We start from the raw sequence: 24603 nt of genomic DNA on the forward strand, positions 1-24603 counted from the left end.
CTCATCCTCTGAAGTAATGCTTAACTGTGGACTCGGAGGTTAAAAAAAAAAAAAAAAAAAAAAAGAAAAGATTAATGACCAAAATTACTCCGAAAAGTAAATATACACCGATTTTTTTAATTTCAACTAAAATAAAAGCAAAAGAAAAATTTTTTATTATGAAATAAAACAGGGAAGAAACCCCTCCTGATGTGAATCCCCCCTGGGAAGGGCGTTTTTGATGGTGGGATTCTCCAGATCAAAACTGGATGTAGGTGCTAAATAAATTCAAAAAATTTTAACTGATGTAAAATTGCTTGAGTTAATTAATACTTACTTTATGAAAATCAAAAATTAGTTAGGTACTATGATATAAATAAACTAAATTATAATTAGGTCTCGTCATTATTCTTTGCCTTTTTTTATATACCAATTTCAAACAATTTCTCTTTTTATTTCCAGTTATTTAATTTGGTTCTATTTTAAATTAATGTTATGAATCTGTAAACTCATTATTTTGATCCAAACTATCCGTGCAACTTGTGTTCCGTTGTACATACGAAATAACAATTTACGGACGGACCTTACAACAAAACATTGTAAACTTTCATGAACAAACTTACAGAAAACTAATTAAATGTAAAAATCAATTAATTTCCCAACGTGTCGACATTAAATTCTTACTAATGACGACTGACAAGAACACGAGTTGCAAACCTATTAATTCTCTAATTTATAAACTTCTTTTAGTGTTATAATGATCAAGTAAACATAATTTTCAATTGTTAAACCTCCATTGTTGATTAGGGATGGTCAGCTCAAAATTTTGTTGCTCTTTATTTCTATGTAACTGATTACCATCGAACTATTTCTATCAATTAAAAAATGATTGTGTACAAAATAATAATTTACGGCAAGAAATGGATGATATAGATATAGAATATATATATATATATATATATATATAGAGTGTTTCAAGAAATTTGTCCTACTTTATAGCGTATTCCTTTTATCATAATAATGAAATAAGCTTATATAAGCATAGGACTGGTAATGCTTTATTTTTTAGTTACGGTCAGTGAAACATTTTTCCCAGATTTCTACACTAAAGATCAAATAATGTTCTACGAAAACGTATTATTGAAAAAAACATTATTAGTTTTATATGCAATTTTACATGAAATGTTGGAAAAATGGGTTCCAGATATGAAACATTTCCAAAAAAATGTTTAAACCATTTAACGTAGTAAAACCTATTTAAATTAATATGTCTACAACCCATGTTCTTGTCAGTCTCTATTAATAGGAATTTGAAGTCGACGCGTTGGGAAATTAATTGATTTTTACGTTTAATTAGTTTTATGTGAAATCGTTCATGAAAGTTTATAATTTTTTTTTTTTTTTTTAAGATGTCAGTAAATTTTTATTTCGTATATACAACGGAACACAAGTTGCACGGTTAGCATAATGAAGTTGCACGGTTGCACGGATCGAGCATAATGAAGAATTTACAAATTCATAACGTTAATTTAAATTAAATAACTGGAAACAATATACAGAATTTTTTTGAAACTGGTACCTAAAAAAAGGAATAGAAAAATTTGTAGAAATGAAGTCGAAAAGGGTACTTGTTTAGATTTGTTTAATTAACTTTTTTTTTTTTTGTTTAATTGTCAACCAAATAAAATTTCACGAAAACATTCCTTGAGGATTTATTCAAAGAAAATCTATGCAATTTATTGCATTCAAAACCATTAATTCTGCTTAATAATTTATATCCACATAGTTTTTATATAATATTATTGACCTTAAGAGCAGAAATCTGAAAAAAAATTTCTTTAACTATAACCAAAACACAAATCCTTTTCAGGTTTGTATTTAAATGAATTTTTTTGATTGTATTCATGAGAAATATTATTATTGATATATTTTCGTTAATTTTTGTATGCCTGAAAATTTTGGCAGAAACTTCTGAAAAACACTCCCTCGTTCTCTCTCTCTCTCTCTCTCTCTCTTTCTCTCCACACACACGTGCGCGCGCGTATATATATATATATATATATTTATGATTAATTGTAATAAATTTTTATACCCTATTATTTTAACCTTACGATTATTTATATGTAAAATAATCCTATAATAAAGATAATTTAAATTTTTAAGAAACCAATATTCAATTTGTATTTATTAATAACATGATTTTTTTTTTAAATTTAATATAATAAATTAATTATTTATAATAATAGATTTTATTAATTTTAAATCTACTATTTAAACTGATTTTTGATGTTACATTTGATTAATCTAAAAACAATTTTGGTTTTTCGGATTATTTTATTTGTTTTGAATTATATGATTATCTGTTATTATTATCTGATTAGTCATTCTTCTATTATTAAAAAGAATAGTTTGATACCAATTTATATGAATAAAAAGGCAACAATTATGTAGTTATAGTGAGACAGACAAATCTCCTATAAGTTTACCTACCAAAAATGCTAGGTACTCCTTCCATTTAAAAAACGAAATTTTTTAAGAGAAATATTTCATTTTAAGAGCAATGTTTTTTTTAATAAAAATATCTTTCCAAAAAAATAGCATGTTGTGTTGGTTTGTTTGCTGTATGTGGTAACATTTTTATTTTGAATGAAACGCACGAACGATTCATTCATTCGAACAATTTACACTTCTTGATAAGAACGATTGATCTAAAATTATATTTGTGGAATAAAAAAGGAAAACAGTTTGGTTAGATCTGTATTAAAAAATCACAACTCAAGAAACAGCGAAAAATGTTGAAGATTTTAAAACTTTTCGTTGTAAAAGTTTTTGTTATTATTTACACGCTAAATTCATGAATATTATTTAATTACAGTTGGCAAAATGAAACATAAATCATGTAATATTTTCGCCTTTTTCCTATTACAAGTATAAATAAACATATTTAAAAGAATATTCAACAAAAAAATGTAAATTAAAAAAAGTTATATATATACGATTAAACTTTCTGTTGAATGCATATTTCATCGATCCTTTTTTTTCAGAATAATTTATGTTTGACTTATACGCAGTATAAAAGAAATGATCTAAAAATAAAAGAAAAACCTATCTTCTCAATTAACATTTTAAATAAGATTCAAGAAAACTTTGTTAACTGATGACCTGAATGAGAATGAATGAATAAATAAATAAATGAATGAATTTTAGAATAAAAATACTGCGTTGCGTGAGACGCAGTACTGAAGTAAAATTATTCATAAACTGTAAAATGCAAAAGCAAAGAAAAATATTATATAACCTTAGTTCTAGGTGTAGAATAGAAACAATACCGGTCGGAATAGGTACGTACTATTAGTGCACCATTATCTTATGTAAATAAAGTGCTTTTTATAATTCTAAACTTGAAAGTTACTCTGAAAATTATTAATATATGTATTTATAATAGGTGTCCATGTTAAAAATTTCACTGCTGTTCTTAGTAATAATGTATATACATATATTTACGAAAAGTGCTTCTGCAATGAGTATTATAATAGATACATTATTTTATTATTTAAAATAAAAGGTTTTTCAAATAATTTAAATTATGGCAAAGTCTTCCCTTCACCTTTACGCTTCATATTTTATTTCTTGAAAGGAATCCTTTTTAGCTTTAATTTTTTATTATAGTTTTTCTTTTGGGTAAATGTAAATTGATAATAATTAATATCGATATAATACTATAATCTCTAAATTAATCAATGGCAGTTATAATCTATTATATAATTTTACGTTAAAAAATTCTCTTCAAGTTGAAGTCAGTTTTACTTTTATTTATTTTTGTCACTATACCGCATTACGATCACAATTTTGCATAAAACTCCTTTATTATAATTTAAAATTTTTAATTCTACTGCAATAACTAATTCTTAAATATTCAAAATTCAAGAAAATTTTATGAAAAAAATCCATTTTATTATTTTTCATAATTACCATCAAATGATCAGATACTCTTTGGGAACAATCTGTTGACATCCGATTATCCAGTCTTCAAAAAAAATTTCTGTGGAGGTATTTTCGTAACGTTCGGTTGTAACGCAGAGGAATACTTGTCTTTTTGTCAAATTACATCATTCTTCTTAAACAATAGGCTAATATTTTTTAATTTGCCTCCAAATTTTTTTTTACGTTTCGAACAGTACTATTAAAAGAACTGTGAACCAGGGGGGAAAATAGCTTCGTTGCATGAAATGCAGCATTAAAATAATATTTTTCGCATACTATAAAATTTAAAAGAAAAGAAAAATTATGAGTAAGTAAAAATAAGGCTGTTCTAGATATAAAATAGAAAGATAATACCAGCCGGATTAGATCTGCAGTATTAGTACCACCATTATGTTATGTAAATAAAATGTATTTTATAAGTTATTTTTTATGATGAAGTGATCAACACAAATAATTGCATAATCTACAAACAATTGCAAATAAATTTATTCAAAAAAGAAAAAGAAGTAATTTCTATCTGGATTATTTCATAAGTATTTGAATTTATAAGTAAATGATATAAATATGATATCTGCTTCCATCTTATAAGTGATTATAAATTATTCAAAATATTTCAAACTTATATATCAAAGTTACCCTCTTCTATAAGAATGTGTAAATTGTATTAATGATAAATTTTCAGTTTCTTAATTCTTGGCTTATGTAATGTTTTTGTAAAATTAATTTTCAATAATTACTACCACCCTAAGAACTAATTAGAAAATTCTAATAATATTCCTATGAAATGAAATAGAATGTAATAATTTGATTTTAATTCATTTCTTCTGATTTTTTTCTGTAAATTCGTCCAACGTGAGAAGATAAAAAAAATAATTTAAAAGATTTTATTACGAACTACTTGTTAATTTTACAAAATTTTTACTATCTTATATTTACCCAATAAAATATATTCTTGATGTGAATTCTGAATGTTTAGATCGTATAGAACAATAATAAATTTATAAAAGTAGAAACTGTGGAAAGTCCAAATAGTTTCCTATAAAAATTGCTTAAAATTTAGTTTACTTTACTTTTTCCCGTAAAATATTTTCAGAGCACATTTTGAAAGAATAGATTACAAATATAGTATTTTTTTAGATTGGGCCGGAGCCCCCATTCTTCCTTATACAGAGTGATTTTTTAGTCTTGTTACCCAATTGTTAATGTCTGGTAATTTTTTTCTAAGAAAGGGAAATTTTTTTTTGTGACACAAAGTTGGTAGCGCTAATCAACCGGCATAAATATGGCAGTGTGAGAGTTGATTCTCCTTGAGCTGTGTAAACTTTTATGCTGTTTCCCGTCGTGTTGCAAACAGAATGTCTTTTATCATAGAACAACAAGTTTTCATTCTTGAACAATATTTTGCTATGAAATCGTACGCGGGTCTAAAAGAATAATTTCAAATTAAAATTGTTGGTGTTCCTCCACCAGAAAAAATGTCAATTTCTAGGCTAGAAAACCGATTTCGAGAGACTGGTAGTGTTTGCGACAGAAAATGTAGTGGTCGACCAACTCGTTTGACAGATGACGTTTTAGAGAATGTGAAAATAAGATTGCTCAATTCTCCACGGAAAAGTTTACGAAAACTTTCCACGCAAGGTGGTTTGTCATATTCGTGTGTTCAGAAAGCCGCTAAAAAATTGAAATTGTATCCGTATCGCGTACGATTAGTCCAAGAGCTTCAGCCTCCAGATTTAAACAAGCGATTGCAATATTGCTGTTGGTTTAGGTCTCTCGTAAATGATAACGGAATCGAATTTTTAAACACAGTGTTCTTTAGTGATGAATCTTGGATCCATCTCGATGGTTATGTGAACAGTCAAAACTGTCGAATTTGGGCGGTTGACAACGCTTTACAAGACAGATCTTTGCATCCTGAAAAAATTGGTGTGTGGTGTGCGATATCTCGTCATCATGTAGTCGTCACCATATTCTTCGAACAGACAGTAAATTGTGAAGCATACAGGAATATTGTGCGCCAATTTGTGTCCTTCCTGGTACCTCAAGAACGGTATTGCTGATTTCAGCAAAACGGCGCTACATGCCACACGTCTCGAGAAACCATGGATTTTCTGCAAGAGTTCTTTGATGATCGAATAATAAGCAAGGGCTTATGGCCTCCAAGGTCCCCCAGACCTCACATCTCCTGACTACTTTTTGTGGGGTTATATTAAGTCCGAGGCCTTCAAAAACAATCCTCACACTATTGATGAACTTAAAGTCAATATTACAGACTTAATCACGAATACTTCCAATGCAACTCTTAAAAAGGTTTCTGCTAATATGCTGAAAAGAGTCCGTGCGTGTATAACAGCAAGGGGTGGGCATTTTCAGCATATTCTTTAACAAATTATGTAAATAATAGCTTTATATTAAATCTCTTTTGTAAGTAAAAAATACATTTTTTTTATTCCACCTAAATTTCCCTTTCTTAAATTACATTTAAAATTGGGTAACAGGACTAAAAAATCACTCTGTATAAATATTTTCCTATACTATTTTGTAGATTTTTATGTATTTTAATGTTACTTAGTATTATTTTAAATCCATATAATCTTCTTAAGTGAGTATAGAATTAATGAATTAAGAAAATAAAAACTATTTCCTTTGAGAGGATTAGGTCCTCCTACAAATATTATAAATTAAATAAAGATAAAGGGAAGGATTCCGCCGAAATTAAATCATCATCCTGCTAATTCAGTTTTACACAAATAGTTTTATAGATATATAAAAAATTTTAACTTTTTTGTAATATATTAAATAATGTGTATTATAAGTAATATATATTAAATAAAGTAATTTTCCCTAAGGTAAAACTAATAATTTACAATTTTTTTATAAATCAAATTTTTCGAGCTTGTTTTTCAATAATTTTCCGAATTTTTAACTCACTTGTATCTGTTTTGACAGTTTTTACTCAAAAAATCTTAATGTAAGTTAAGTGTTTCGACGTTCAAATCTTAGTAAAAGTTAGTTACTTTTATACGATTTTTAATACTAGTCACTGAATACTGGTATAGTTTCGTGGTTGAGATTCAATTAACCACAATCTCAGAAATGGTCGGCCAGAATCTGTACAAGATTTCATCTCATTTAACTATCATACAAATTATTTTCATCTCATTGGTGGGAGGGGCTGCTTATTGTTCGCTAAAACAGATTGCAACGCACACATTAGGAATAATAATACAGGTGATTCAAAGAAACGGGAAATTTTGAAAGTTGTGTTGGTAGCCGTGGGCGATTGGTACCACTTGATAAGTGGCGCCAGCCTGTCTAACCTAACCTGCCATTTAGTTGTCATGGATCCTTGGAGTGGTGCGCAACGTGCAATTGCTATCATAGCGTTTTACAAAAACAATGAGTGTGGAGGGAGCGGGTACAGAATTTCGCCGTCATTTTAATCTGGGATGGCACGACCGTGTTCCATCAGCACATGCAATTAAAACATGGATATCTAATTTTGAGGAAACCGGTTCCGCAATGAAAAAGAAACCTCCAGGCCGTGAGCGAACCGTCCGTACACCACAGAATGTTCAAGCTTTACAAGATGCTGTCACACGAAGTCCACATCGGTCAATCCGTCGTCTCTCAGCATCTTTACAATTGCACAGTTCAAGTGTTGAAGAATGTTAGTGAAGGATTTTCAATACCATCCGTACAAGTTGCAGATCGTCCAGGAACTGAAACCGAACGATGCAGTTGTGCGAGCACAATTCTGTAATGTAATGCTTCAGAAGAGAAATGATAACGAAGAGTTTGTTCACGAACTGTGGATGTCAGACGAAGCGCATTTCCACCTCAGTGGATTTTTTAACAATCAAAATTTCAGATACTGGGCGCAAGAAACTCCTACGCAGCTACACCAGCGTCCGTTGCACAGCCAGAAAGTGACTGTGTGGTGTGCTATGTCATCTTACGGTGTTATAGGCCCTAATTTTTTCAGGATGACAACGGTCTTGCGATTACAGTGACGTCGGCTCGTTACGTAGCCGTGCTTGAAACCTTTGTTGTGGAACAACAAAAGAAATTTCCACCGATTCTTAACACAGCCTGGTTTCAACAAGACGGAGCAACGTCACATACTGCACGAATATCGATGGCAGCTGTACGCCGATTGTTTGGACAACGTGTCATTTCACGAAATTGTGACATTAGATGGCCTCCCAGATCGCCTGATCTCTCAGCTTGCGATTACTTTTTGTGGGGTCACCTTAAAAACAAAGTGTTTCACAGAAGACCTGCTACAACGGAAGAACTGAAGGCACAGATCCGAGAAGCAATTGCGGAAATTCCAGTTGAGATGTTAAGTCAAACCATGAACAATTTAACGAAGAGACTTCGTGAGTGTTTACGTAGAAGAGGAAGTTACCTGGAAGATGTCATCTTTAAAAAATAAACTAAAATGTATGTATCATAAAATGGCAACATTTGTACAATTACATGAAATAAAATTCATTTTCTAAAAAAATTTTTCATTAACGTTATTTACTTTTTTAAATTTTCCGTTTCTTTGAATACTCTGTACAATAAATATAATTAAAAAATAATGATATAAATATATTACTAAAAATAGCTCAAGAATATTTGCTTTCCTAATTATTAAAGATTTTTACCTAAAATATTTTTCGATATTCATCTTTAGATAAGTACAGCAATCGGTTTAATCGATTTTCATTATAAACCTACATTAAAGCATTAAAAGAAGCTGATCCAAAAACGCTTTCTTATTAGTCAAATTAGAAATGTAAGAAGTGTAAGAAGTCTGTTTAATTAATAATAAATTATAATTTCCAACATATTGAATTATAATTGACATTTAAAATATTTATGTTTATTTCCAGTGATTTATATTTACGAAAATACTCTTAAAATGTATGATAATGTGTACTAAATCTGATATCATTCTATCTGAAAGAAATATTATAAATAGCCAATAAGATAAGAACCGACAGACCCGATAGATGAAGGGTGGCAAAGAGTAAATATATAGAACGGTATTCAATTTTCTTTTTACGTCATAAAAAATGACGCCGTAGAGAAAACATAGTCCATTTAATCAACCCGATTTATAAATACATATACTTGTATATTATAGAAACATTGATTTATATATATATATATATATATACATAATATTATAAATATTCGTCAGATGGGAAAACGTTACTCCTCCTTGTTACCAAGCATGAGTAAGCTCGTATAATCTACGAATAGTTACTGTTTGATCAATAACAATTCTAAAAATCTTAAAGATTCTTATATAAGCCAAATTATGCATTTTTATTGACTCACCCGTTTTATCTATAGAAGAATCTTCAGTTTTAAATAAATGCAATTATAAATCTAGTTCCAACGTGTGCGCCATCTTCAGTTACAATAAAAAATTAATATATATATATATATATGTGTGTGTGTGTGTGTAACTTATTGATGACACTGCTGAATGAAGCTTTATTAATAGCGAGCAGTGTCATCAGTAAATTACACTTATTTTTAAAGTTGTTTTTTTTTAATTATTTCTAATTAATAGTGTATTTTTTAACTATATTATTAAAAAAACTTTTAATTATAAAAAGGTTTAAGAGACTGAAGATTTTACTATAGATTTTGCATAAAATGCATAGAAATATTCTTTAGTAGAATCGTTTTTACAAAAATAATAATATTGAGCCCTCGCCACTTGTATGTTTTTAAGTGGAAAGGGCCTTATACCCTCGTTGTCATCTTGTGTTTTTTTGGGGATTTTTATTTTCTGTGACAAGTAAAAATATGTAGAATATTTTTTTGTTATATAATATGTGAAACATGTTAAAATAAGAAAAATATGTTTTGACAAGATTTAGTCTTTTGACTTCATCGCTATTTTTTATCAAGGTGGAAAAATTTTACCTTAGGGCAAGAGCTTATGATCATAGTAGTCGATGCCCACTGTCCCAAAAAAAAAGATAATAATAATAATAGTACGTATCTTAATACATTTTTAATTACAATATGTGTGTACTTTTCTCAGTAATTATTTAATTTTTTCATTGGCATTTTTGTAAACTTCTACTTTATATAATAGGAAGAGGAAATGCTAATTAAAAAATGCAGAATTATAATAAAAAACACAACAATATGTTTGCAGGGATACCTTTTTCAAAATATAAATTTTAATTTAAAAAACAATTCTCGGATATCAAATTTCTGAAAAAAATTGGTGATGACCTGCAAAAGAGCAAAAGACGATGACAATATTGAATTTTTGCATTAATCCACTACAGTGTGATAATTTATCCTTACGGATAAAACCAAAAATGTTGCCTAATTCCCTTATACCCCATTAAATAAAATTAAGTTTTATAACACTAATAAAAGTCCACATAAAACAGTACTGAACTTGAATTAATGTTGTTAATTGTTTAATACATTACGATGTACAACTAAAGAGGCCGTAAAACATTGATATGGATTGTAATCACATAGAAGTCTTTTATTCTTCTCTTTTTGTTTCTGCTAAATTGGTGAATAAGAAATCGCAATCAAACCGTTTAAAAAAAGAATCATGTAAACTCTAAAACTAGATGGTAATTATGATCGTTTACAGTCATCCTCAATAGATACCAAGGAAATAATTTGTAAAAAAATTATTTAATGAATAACAAAAAATAAAATTAAAAAAAGAAATTGTAATTAAGAAATAAACATTAATTATAAAAAAATACCAACAATTATTTCGAAAAGAATAAATGGAAAAAACGCAAAAAAATAACCTAAGTTACAGTTATTGTCTTTATAAATAATACATATACAAAATAAAGGAAAAATTTCAATACAAGTAGAAATTGTAAGTTATAAATAAAAAAAAAAGAGAAATCAGTGGTAACCCAACTGCTGGAAACATTTCACAAAATTAATTAATTAGAAACGAGAATTTTAAAACATGTCTGTATTGAACAGGAATCACGTAGTTAGGAAACTTAATTTATCAATAATAATGAAGTAACGTCATAATTGAATAATGATAAAAGACCTCCTTTTAAAATTTTAAATTGATTAAAAATACCAATTTATAAAAATCGTTTAGTGAAATTTTTCTGATACAAAAACATTGAACTTTTCCCCTCCCCTAAATGTTATTCGTGGAAGGGATATTTGTTCGATTGTTTTAATTTTCACACTGTCAATTTTTCTGTTGATAAATTTATATGTCATCTAAATGTAGACGGGGCGTGCGATAAGTCTAGTTATGGAGATTTCAATGTTTTAGATGTTTAAAATTAATTTCAAATTTTATTTTTTTATAGCTATGAGAAATACCCGTTTTATTTTTCTTCATAAAATTATTTTATTTGTTTTTGACGTTTTATTGCTTATTTGTTAATTAATATTTTGTTTTTTTAGTATTTATTTTTTAATTTATTTATTCTGCTTTTTTCTTATATACAGTTTTCCTAAGTATTTACTGATGATAACTACTTAACAATCGAAACGGCCAACTAGTTTTATATTTAAAATTATTTTCTAAACGCTTTTTGAACGTTTCTTTCCATTATATTTAAAAAAAACATTTAGCATCTTTCTTTGTTTTTTCTGCCGATTTATTAAATCTAATTAATTAAATAACTTACAGTAATTTATTTGACTATCTAATCAAAATTTGAAGAAAAAACTAAAATAATCTTTACAACTTAGTAATTTGTTTTAAAACTAGTTAACTATGTTTCATTAGAACATATTAGATATTTCTAATATGTCTAACACATTACCTACTACCAGTTAGGAACAGTTTCTTTGTAATTATTAATCCTCGATTAACGTTTTTTGGTAAATGAAAATTTTTCAAGTATATTCTATTCCATTGAGTTTTGCGGATGGCATAGATCGTGGCGGTTATATTTCGCTGTATGTTGTTATTTCGTAAGTGCATTTCGAGAGTATAAGGAAATATTTATGAACAATTTATAATATTAAATTTATATATTGTTTTTTTCCACAAAAAGATCACAGATAATGTATGATCTGATGTTACGTTCATTAAAAAACGCCCACTACGGAAATTTACCGACTTTCGCGATACGTGAAACCTATTTATTGTAATTAGATCTTCTTTATGCAGCTTTAATCGAAAACTGTTTGGCAGTAAGACTGGCGGTCAGCAATAAACTGAGATTAACGATACTCTGCTGCTGCGGAGATCGTCAAGATGTAGCCGCCACGAAGAGGTTCTCTTTACCAGTTTACAACGTTTGAGGTACCCGGGTTAATCCATAATTATCTCATGCCATCTGGAAATGTTCTTATGCTGCCTCTATATAATTTCCACGGAACAGTCTTCTCTTATTTTCATTTATAAGAATTGTATTATACTGTAGAAGTATCCGGTTTTCTTGTTTATCTTTATTGTATCGGGACCTGTAGGTAGCTGGATCTCTTCTTTGTGCAGGGAATATATCTGTAGCTAGTTAAATTTCTGAATTACCTACTAGCTATTTTACTGGAACTCTAGTACAGATTTTTTTGTTTGTGTTCAAATAGTAATAAAGTGTATTATTTTTCGCGGATACAAAAACGAACCGGTGAAACTAAGATGATTAAATGATTATCGTTATCTTTATAGTAATATAAATGAATAATATTATTTTTTTCCTTTGCAGACACAAACTTTGTCGTCAAAAAGTTTTTTTGTTTAATAAGCTGGCACTAGAATTTGTTTACTGTTAATTTAGAGCTGTATACGGTTAGACCTGTAAGTTGTATACGGTTACACCGGTATGAAAAATAAAATTACTCTGTAACACAGAAAAAAGATTAAACAACCTTTATATGCAGTAATTAGCAGCAAAATTTCGTTTGATTCCAGTATTTACATTAAAAAAATGTTTTCATTCCAAGCACTAAATCGGGAATTAAAGATAACTAACTAAATATTGAAACAACGTTTATTTGTATTAAAATATATGTATATATTTATATATCGGGTGTTTTTCACATCTTATATTTTATAAACGGATTAATAGCATAAAAATTTTATTTAATATAGTGTTAATAAAATTATATATTTGTGTCATTCTCCCAATTATAGTCATTAAAATTGAAAATCAAAGAAATATAAATGTATACATATATGTATACAGCCCAGGTAATGAATTTTTATTAAATAAGAAAACAGCGGTTTTTCCGAAATATGGGTAAAATAGGAATCGAAAAAGGTTTGGATGGTATCGATTTTTCATTGATAAAAATTACTTTTCCAGTCCGAATAACAACAAAATAAAAAAAAATTAATGAAAACGAGGACTATTATAATTATGAAAATAACAAATAATTTTTCTCACAAATAAAAAAATGTTGTATAATTTATTTATTTAAACTATCAATTAAATTAAAAATACACCTCATATTTTAGGCTTTTATTATTCCTTGCATTCAAATTAATTGTAAAATTGAAGAAATTATGAAACCGAGATCGAGGAAGATACTTTAAACATTTTTAAACAAATTTTTTTAATTCATTTTTTTTTGCAATAGATTTTTAAATCAAGTAAACAAGTAAAAAAATTAATTCTTTTTTAATTAACAGTAGTTTAATTGGTTCGACACATTTCTCCAGTCCTTTCTGTCGTATGCCTTAACTTAAATTTCTTATCCTACAACCTGTTTATCTGTTACTTTCCTGTCTTTCAGTATTTTTACCCTACGTACTTAAATTTAAGAATCAAATTCTCTAACCTTAGATGGTTTAATATGAGATTAAATAACACCAACTTTTGACATTATTTTGCAAGTTTTTTAGCATAAATTCTTTTTCCTTCTTTTTTTAATTAATTTCTAGCACACTTAAATATTTCTAAACATCTTTTAAAATCCTTCATTCTTTGTTTGTTCTCTTGTCCATATTTCGTTACTGTAAAGTTTTTTTCCATATAAATATAACGAATAATTTAATTTCTAAATAAATGTTTGATCTCAGCAGATTTATTAATTTTTTTGTTCTTACCACATTTAGAGCTTTTCTATTTACTTCATCTTTTCTGTTTATTTAACTATTTCAGTTAAAGAAATTCTGCAAGTCTGGTATTCTCCTTTATTCTCTTTTATTTAAATCTTTATTGTTTTTTCATTTCATTACGATTTTCAAACTTTTGTTTACATTCAAATTGAATTTCTATCCCGATAATAAATCCTTGCCGTTCGCTTCTTTAAATTAAAATAGGAATTTAATCAAAAGATATAACTGTCATCGTGTCTTAAAATAGTTATTTTTTGTCACAAAATTATTAAATTTTCTTTCAATTTTATTGTCTTATATCTAGCTCCTTATATATAGTTACACTTTATATCCAATAATTAAATTTAATTAATTATTATAATTTATTTTATAATCTAAATTTTTTTCTACAAAGAATGATAAAAATATATATATATAATTTTGATTGAATAGGCTAGGAATATAAATTACGCGTAACATCTTTATCATTATACAAGAACAATGTTTTCCATTTTCCTCTTAAACTTCCCTTCTTTTTTTTTATTTTTTTAAATACGTCCTTAAATATTTAATTTCAGCCTGACTCGTTATAATTTCTTTGCAGATGCCAATCTTTACGCCCACTATGTGTTCAAAGCGTTCGATGTAAATTGCAATGGCGCCATCAGTTTTCGGGTAAGTATATCTTTATTTTAATTTCTTCTTTGCTGTTAGATATTCTGTGTATAGAAATTTCTTACTGTAGTGATTTAATATAGATATACTATTTTACATAGTGTTAGCAGGTTACAAATAGGTGTTAATTAATTTAATATAGCAAACCTTTAGTTGTAAAAATTAAATTTTATGTAGTTATTTGTAGTAAAACTTAGAATTTATTTTATAATTTAGAACAATTCATAAAGAAAATAATGCTAGCGAAATAATAATAACTTAGTTTTTTTTCTGTTCTCTACTGTAGTTAAAAACATTATATGTTTCTTTTAATTGTATGTTTTTTTTGTTTTGTTTTTTTTTTAAATACAGCAACCTACAATAATACTGATTAAAAAACAGCTGTTCAGTATGGCAAAATAAAAATTGGCCCTGAGATGAACAGAACTGATCGAGAAAAAATCATTGAATTGATGGGTGGCACAGTATACTTATCTAATGAAAGAAAGAACACCGCGGAGGGCTTAATATTACCATTTTAAATAATTTAATTTTAAGGTAGTCTATCTTAAAATTACCTTAAAAAACTCTAATTTTATAAATGTTAATACCTATCATTTTTTTGCATCTATATTTTTATGTGAATTAAACTCTCAAAACATTATTTTGAAGTTTGATTTAAAAATTCAAATTTTATTAAATAGAACAAAAACCTAACCAATTTTCGTTTTATGTATGATTATAATAGAACTGACCAGTTACTTATATCTGTGATATTAAAGGGAAAATAGGATTAATAAATGTGGTTATTCATTGAAACGTTTACATTTAAAAGTCTTATCTGATTAATTTTTGGAGTAAATCCTAAAATTCTATTTGGGTGAAAATTCTCATTATATTTCTGATTTCAGCTCGATTTTTATTAATCAAAAATGTGGTCAAAAAAGGCTTTGATTGACCAAATGACAAGATAAGGGCCCATCTTTATAATTTTACTATCATTCCTGCAATATCATGATTATATTAAGAAATATCATCTCTTCCTTATAGGTAGTCAATAATTATTACGGTCGAGTTAACACGAAGGTTTTCCAATAAAATTAATTTTTAATTTCACGTTATTATTTTACTAAACAATAAGGATGTTTAACATTATTTATTCTATTTTGTACCATTTTAAGTTTATTGTAATATAACTTAAAAAATGAAATATGCAAATATAATAACAAGCCTGATTTTTATTCTTTTCGCGGAATCTTTTCTTTAAATATTTTGTGTGTAATGTGTGGTTAAGCACACTTTTGTTAATTCTACAGCTTTTTTCCTATTTCACTTCCATAATAAGCCAATTTTTTTTCGGACTGTACTTAGTTTGACAAAAAATTCTCACTCTGTTATTTACTATATTTCTTCGTTACGCTTCTGAATATTGTCAATAAATATTTATTGAATCAAAAAAAATTTTCAAAACATTCTGTCATATATGAATATCGAATGTAATATTACGACAGACGTTTGAAATTATTTTTAGTTATTTAGTCCAACATTCTTTGGAATTATATTACGGAGTTTTCATTTAAAACTATTCCGAATCTAGAATGAATTAACACGTCCCTTTGTTTACAGATTTAATTCAAAATTGTTGGAACTTGAAAATGGGATGTTTGTTGTTAAATAATAAAAAAAAATTACCAAAATAACTCTACATCAAGGAATTAATGAACAAATATACTTTCATTCATTTTTATCGAACAGAATGACAATGAAAAACGTTTTTTTTTTTTTAATCGGTAGATCATTTTTATTTATTTATATTGTGAAGTCTTGCTGTACAGTAATAAAGGGATCACAAATTTCCCCTCTATAATGGAAATTCTTGTTAGTTAAGTACGGGTTTTAAAAATTATTCATTTTCAACCGTTTTTGTAACTTGGGATAATGTTTTAGAATTTTAATGTAAAATAACTCGAATAAAAATCTTTTCTTACGCAAAAATCTAAACATTAAACAAAAGAATCATATACTTCGAGATAAATGAAGAAACGAACTTCACTACTCATTTTTGAAAACGAAAATTTAACTTTAATCAAATTTTCCAGCCGGTCATCACAAGTTTTAAAATTCAGAAACCCTATACTTTTTCGAAGAATTCACCTTTTTTAATACTACGTCGTTTACAGGAATTAATATTCTTTGAAAATCACCATTCCAATTCCTCAAAATGCAATCTGCCTTTAGCTTAAAAATTCTCATTATAGGAGCAGGCTGTATATTAAACAATATTACTCTCAGAGAAAGCAACTCTGATCGGTACAGCTTATACCTCAAGTATTTTACATGCAACAAAGCCACAATAAAGGTTAGGACAGAAGATGTTATCAAAATATTAATATCCTCCTTTCTGTCAAAGGAGGGGGTTAGGTTTATTATTACGAACAGGAAGTTATATACAAAGAAAATGCTATAAAATTGTTAAATTTAGGTAACCTAGAAAATTTTATTATTTATTGTTCTATATTCTGAAAATCTATTAGGAATCTACTACAATATACAGAACAATTTATTCAAGACAAAAGATTACTTTTGTTCAAAACTTCCTTCAGGGGTGATATTCTTTCAGTACGAATATTATTAACCTGCCCTACAATATCATAATTTTATCACTGGATAAGACTTTTGAAAAGGTATAAATTCTAAACTTTCTACCTTCATGAACATTTACGTCAACAATCTATCCTTTATATACATACACATTATACTATAACATTAACAAAAAACCACCTTTTTTTAATAATGTTTTCATATTATCGATAAATTACTTCATGCAAAGTAGAAACAAGCCCTTATTGAATTCTATGACTCTTAATTTTGCGTGACAGGAACGATTAAGTTACTACTTTGAAAAGTTTCAAACAATTATTTTTTTTCAAAAACGATTACAACAAATTTTATGAACTTTTTATAAATATTTATGTTTAAAATAATTTGAAGTTTTTTGTACGTGTAAAAGTAATTTATAACATTTATTTATTTGAAACTAAACTTAAGACTACGCTAACAAATAAAAACCTCTTGCGCAGTTTTGCATGAGAAAACCATTTTTTTGTTCCGATACCCTCACTATTTCACAATAGAAACGCACTGATTTTTAGAGTACAACGCAGTACTCGTACATAGTATAATTAACCAGTAGAACCAATACGCAAGCATCAAGCTTCAACTTGCTAACCACTGTGACTTACTGCATAAGTAAATATGAAAAATACACCAAAGTCAACATAACTCAAATGTTTTCGACTTTAAATAGAGCGTAATTCAAGGATGACTCAACAAATCTTTATCAAATTTTCGCACGGACAAATTCAAACTATACATATCTAAGTTTCAGTGAAATTGATAGTAGTTTTAGAAATTTTATAACCACAAATTTTATACTTAGGCCTGAATATATATATATACAGACCTGAACTTACTAACCTTTATAATGGTTGTCCAAATGCTCACCAACCATGTTACTTTGAACCAATATCCGTTTCGGTTCTGCCTGGCAGCTGATGAGCTGTGCGTCTGCGGGGTGGTCCAGTCAAATGAACACCTGATGTTTCACTGCCTTACTGTTGGGTGGAACCAGAGACCGGGTCACTCTGGAACTTAGAGGTCAAAGGGAAAATTAGCCACTCACAAGCATCAAAATTAGCCAATGTGGCGATAGCCGCATTGTCGGACCGTGTAGGAGTTCCATGATGCGGATGCTATGTTCAACCGACATCAGTAGTTTACTTAAAGTAAAGACCCCTAACACATTGCTGTGAGAATCTAACCTTTAGATTCTCATAGCAGGCCGAAGAAGAAATCTTTATAGACTTCACGGCAAGTGCGAAATCAAAAGACAATTTAGTAATAAATCACACTTTGAGTTTTTTGGCAGCGGTGGATGATGAGTTTTCTGCTCTAAAAAAAAAGCCTTTCGTATACTATTACCATTTTCAACATTCTACCTTTGAGAAACCGGATTTTCTGCGGTGGCTGCTTTGAAGACAAATATAGATCTCAGCTAAAAATAGAAAAAGAACTCAGAATGCTATTTCTAATAATAGACCTTCCGTCGAAAACTTGCTCTGGAAGACAAGCCCAAGGGAGTCATTAATGATTATTAAACTTGTTTTTAATCTAGTATTGATAAGTTAATTATTAAATACATTATGCAGTGCTGATATAATTCTATTTATAAGTGCATTATATCAGTGTAGATGTGTATTTTATTATTTATTATGCCAGAATGTATTATATTTGGCTTTCCGTTCAGTAAATAATTTTTTTTTTAATATTTTCTTTTTCGATATACTCGTGTCTCCCGTTTAGTGTTTCACGCCTCCCTAAGTTGAGAAACACTGCTGTAGAAATTTTCCCACTCTGCTTATTACGCTTCAAAGTAATCGCCAATCATAACGCTATTATTATAAGACACATAACGCCCTCTTGATTTCTCCGCCCCTTTCAAACTGTTAACCAATGAATGACCTTGAGTTTTGTCTGTATTATATATAAACAAAATGTAAGCAGAAATAGAGAGAAATAAAGAAAAAATCATTGGTTCTTAATCGCAAGTTATCATTATATAGCAGAAGAAAAAAATACAACAGCTTTTTTGATTAAAGTATAATTTTTTACTCCCCCTTTTAGATATCTGTATTAAGTGATAAATATATGTAATTTAAACATTATTATTCTACCTTAATTGCTTATTGTGTTAAATCCTTTTTTAACTTAAAAGATTTTCTTACTTATTTACTTTTATGCAAGTCTATTGACAGTTCAACATTTTATACACGAGATTGATATAAAAATCTTTCAAAGAAGGTACTTCAAAGATGACTACGCCTGATGATTATTGATTCTTCCCAGGTCCAAAATGGGTATGACAGACTAAAAGGAGAATATCACTTGTCTTACCGTATCATTTGTGTTATCGTAACGACAAAACACACATTTTACATATCGGTAACATTTGTTAGTATTTATTAATCATTTTCAGGATTTTCGTATTAGCTAGGTTGAATCATCACAAAGATTTTTTATTTGGCAATTATTTGATTATTTTGTAATAGAAAATTAAACTTCTGTTATAAATTTAGTAACAACATCGCTAAATTTATTAAAGCTAAAAAAAATTATTTACCAAAAATAAAAATTTGTTTAAATTAACTTTTTTATATTTATATTTTTTAACAATTGATTTAACCATGGTATTTGTATTGGTATTTTAGTCTAAAATTTCATTTTCAAGATTTATTTTGGGTTCCTAACACTTTTGACGATATTTATTTTTTTGTTTATTTATATGTAAAGAAAAATAAAAAAACAATTTCTGTAAGGGTACATTTAAATCAGTGAAGAGTTAAATATTCATACAAATTAAAATCAGTTCAAAAATTCCTAATTTTAAATTTCAAAATTTACTTAGGAATATCTGAAATTATGACAGTATTATGGTATATTTGAAAATTTTTTTGTTTTTAATTAAAATTCTTCTCCGAGTCTTTGAAACAACGAGTTAGTAAAGGTAGTACATAGAAAGGGAAAAGTGTAAGAAATAAAAAGAATAAAACTCTGCCGTGTTTCCTCGGCATTTGAAATATTATCCTATTAATTTTCATTAAACAAAGAAAAAATGTAGGATTTTATTATAAATTCATACCTGTTATATTCCTTTTCTTTCGATGGTGACCAGCTTTTGTATGATTGATGGGTGTTTAAATATTTGCATGATATCTGTATGAACAAAATAAAACTGAATTCTATTAAGCAAATTGAATAAAAAATATTCAAAAATTTTGTCTACAAAAAACAGAACCGACCCAACGTATTTAAATTTTATCCGAATAATATTTGTTAAATAATTTTCTATGAAATGGATGAAACATCTTCAAACTATGTTCTGTGTAAAGCAATCTATGTAAGGTTATATTTTTTTCTTCTTTTAACTTCTTTATCATACATGTAATAACTTTCATTCATAAATGAAATTGTATTAGTTTCCGATTCGCTTCTATGATATATTTTAGATTTCAAATTATATTTCTATTGATTTTTATTTCAATTGAATTATTTCAAATTTTCTTCATTATACAAAAATTTTCATTATCCGATTACTCCAGGATAATAGTTTTGGATAGTTTGTTTATGCTTCTATTTCAGAACGGCTGAAATGATTTTCATGAAATAGATGTCAAACGGTTGTTCTCAATTTTTCAAAAGGCGCTTGTTATATAGAAATTTGAAAAAATCAAATAAAGGTCGGCAGATACCGTTATCAACAAGCCGAAAAACCAAAATTGTTAAAATCTTATCAAGTGAGATATAGTTAGAAATAGTTTAACATTATTTTTGAAACCAAGCAATTATCAAACATAATATTGTAAATTTAATAGATTAACATGACCTATACAAATTCAGTTGATAAATCATTTCAAAAATGTTAGTTTTAAACCTACCTCCTGACATAACATTGGTCAGTACCAAATAAAAAAAGCTGACAACACAGTCGTAGGACATTCCCGTCAAGCGGCTTTTTTCTCCTACACGGCTTACACACATACATACATACATACACAACTTAATTTAAAATATTTAACATTTTATTTAAATATAATATTTTTTGTTTATTCCATACCGTATTTCATTCACCCGGGTGGGACGGTACTAGCGGCCACTTTAAATACTTACTTTTTTACACTTTAAATATTATTCATTTATTTATTCTACAGCTCACCCGCTCACCTTTGGCGTCACAACAAAGCAGGCGACTAAAACAGCTGTAAAATCAGTGCTACACTAGCGCTCCTTGTGGTAAGAGCGGGTACTATTGACTCATTATACCCAAATATTTATTTAGAGCATTTTTTTGTGATTTTGCAATTTTTTTTTTGTGGAAATATTATTATTTTTTATTTTTTCTGCTTTTAAGTTTAAAATTTTATGGCATCAATACCTCAAATCTGACCAAGTTGGTCAAAATCGGTCCCGTAATTCTGGAGATATAAGGAGTGCAACACCGAACACACAAAAGTACATACGAACATCCGAAAAATTTCCATCCGGTTTTTTGGGTGCCTAAGGTATCAAAACGTCAAGATTCGGTGAAAACCACATATGCCCAAATTGAACCTATTACAATACTTTCCTCTCTATAGATAAAGCTCTCGTATAGCGCTAGACGGGAAAGTAAAACAAAACAAAAGTGAAACTGTTAACAATGCAGTTAACTCTTCGTTAAGCCATTATATTTATTTCTGGGCTGAATAATCCCGCCGACCTCGGAGTGGTAGCGTTTCGGCCTTTCATGCGGAGGTTCTGGGTTCAAATTCCGGCCAGGCATGGTATTTTCACACACTTCAAAATTATCATTTCATCATCCTCTGAAGCAATACGCAAAGGTGATTCCGGGGAGTGAAGGGCTGAATAATTTCGCCAGTTGAAATCATATGGATTTCTTTTTTCCCTTCTTTCATAATAAAAATATTATTTTCCTTTAGCTGTTATATTAACACTATTAAATTCAAAATTTTTTTTTTTGAACATATGCGTTAATCTTTAATATCCTTGTTATCTTATTTTTTAAATGTTATAGAATTTTCTATACCAAAACATTTTCTGAAAACTACAGGGTGTTTGTACTTAGGTAGGTAAGAATTGTATCTGTAAGATTCCAAATGCAATCCCAGTCACACTTGAAATTATTTAAATATTACGTAATACTCAAAACTAACACTTGCCACACAAGCTTCAAATTAACTATCCTATGTGATAAATTCCTTAACTCTTAAAATTTTATCGGGTTTTATTTTGTACACCACAAACAGATTAATTAAAATTAGATTTATTTAATTTGTAATAACAAAGAAAGTTATAACATTCTTTGTATTATAACATTGAAGTTATAATACAAAGAATAGTCATAAAGTAACGCCACGTTTGAAGACATGTAAATTTTTTACGTGGATTAATTCATTTCTTTAGCAGTAATATCTTCTTTTATAATCTGAATTAGATTTAACTAAATGAAAAAGTTAACATTTTTATTACTGTTGAATAAGATTATGGCGTACATAGCATTTGGAATGTCCCATAACTAAATGATAATTTTCTGATTCCGAAATTTAATGTAGCGTACATTCCAATGGTGTTTGTTTTAATTAGGTGTAGGCATTTCATTTTACCAAAACATTTTCTGAAATTATGCACTAATCCGAAAACAAGTTATAAAATACAGTGTTTTCTGATACATGCAAAAAAAAAATGCGAATCTAGCAATTATGATAAAACTAAGTTGTATTATTGGCGGGTTATAAAGATACTACTATATTAATTTGTTTTTTTGTAGTCCAAAAATGCAAGTCAAATAAACATCATTCGTCAAAAATGTTACGAAAGGTTAAAAATTGTTGTTAATCATCATACACGTGTAAATGTATGGCTAACTATATTGCCTCAAGTGATCGTAACGAATCTGGTAGGCATGTTTAGCTGATTAAAATATGAATAACTGATTTTAGTTTGTTTTTTTTCTTGATTCTTCATGGAATATATCATTATATACAGTGTTGTTTTTATCCACCTAACAAAAAGAATTAAAACTAGTAAAAATATCAGTTTTAAAATAAAAACCAATCGCTTTTAAAAAGATCTCGTGGAAGCATAAACTTATTTTCATAAAAGTAAGTAATTTTTTTTAATTTATTTCCTTTTTTATTAAATTTGTAAAGAAAATTATATACATTGCTTTTAGAAAAGTTTAAATAATTAATAATAAAATTTGTAACAAATTTAAATTATTTAAATAACCGTTTCATATATTTACCAATATATAACTAGAGAATCCTACCATAGAGGAGAGTTCCAGCGTACAACCACTTTAAATTAATCCGATTTACTAGCCATTTCAGACTCGTTTTTCTTCTTGGAATATTTTTTTCTCTTACAATGTTAAGCCACATAGATTATAGATAGACCCATCGGCTCATAAACAGTTAATACACAACTTGCATTTTATTGCCGTAAGAAGAAGAATAGTAACGACCTCGGATGATATAGTGGAATATATGTACTTGTAGTAAACGTGTGTAAATTATTTGAGGGGTCCAAGGTTACTTGTCAGATTGGCTGAGACCACCATCAATTTATATGACCTTTCAGATTCTTTACGAGTATATCTAATAACTGATTAAGCAAATAATTCAGAAATTGTGTGTAAATTAGATTATACTATATTTTACCCTTATAGGTAACAAGTACATACCTAAACTGGAATGGGTTTAGCCATTTATAGAATGGAGGCTTATTATGGAAAACGAGGATGATTTGGTTTTCTTTAACCTTTTACACTGTATTGGTTAAATGTACATTAGAATACCAAGCGCAGCTAGATTTAAGTACGAGTATTATTTGACACTAAAAATGTCTCCTTTAATCAGTTACTACTTGGTAATAACTATATAATTAACATCAGTACTATCAGAGAAAGAATCATAAGAATGATTAGAACAGATTGTGTAAGAGAGTTAATACACTCCTTTATGAAAAGAAATAGTACATTCTATACACTACCTCTATAATGAATTTTGGGGAATAGTTATAAACTAAATTACAATAGCTAATGAACTATAATTATGGAGGTTGCTAAATACAGCTGAAGAATGTAAATGTGTTTTTACGTTTTCTCATCACTATGTGTGTACGCGTGTGTGTATGCGTGAGTGAGTTGGTTCAATTGCGTTGTGACTGACTTAGCAGACTGCGTGGTGTGAATAACAGATATACTGTGGTAAACTACGTTAAGTGTTAGACAAAGATAGAATGAGACTACTTATGACGGTATAAAAGTATACTGTGTACCATCTGTCCAATAACGAAACCTTAGTTAAAATAGCAAGAAAGTGTTCAACAATCGCTTTTCACTACGGTTTATGTAACTA

At 28.1% G+C, this 24603-nt stretch overlaps 1 protein-coding gene across 1 annotated transcript in view; it reads left to right on the forward strand.

The window, feature by feature from the left end:
* Positions 1-24603, forward strand: part of LOC142324433 (A-type potassium channel modulatory protein KCNIP1) — a 445118-nt gene that overhangs the window by 321882 nt on the left and 98633 nt on the right. The window contains exon 3 of the mRNA XM_075365265.1: positions 14580-14650. Within this exon, the coding sequence (XP_075221380.1) occupies positions 14580-14650 (71 nt within the window). The remainder of the gene's footprint in view (positions 1-14579; positions 14651-24603) is intronic.

Source organism: Lycorma delicatula, chromosome 5 (assembly GCF_047948215.1).
Source record: "Lycorma delicatula isolate Av1 chromosome 5, ASM4794821v1, whole genome shotgun sequence".
In the NCBI taxonomy this organism is placed as follows: Eukaryota; Metazoa; Arthropoda; class Insecta; order Hemiptera; family Fulgoridae; genus Lycorma; species Lycorma delicatula.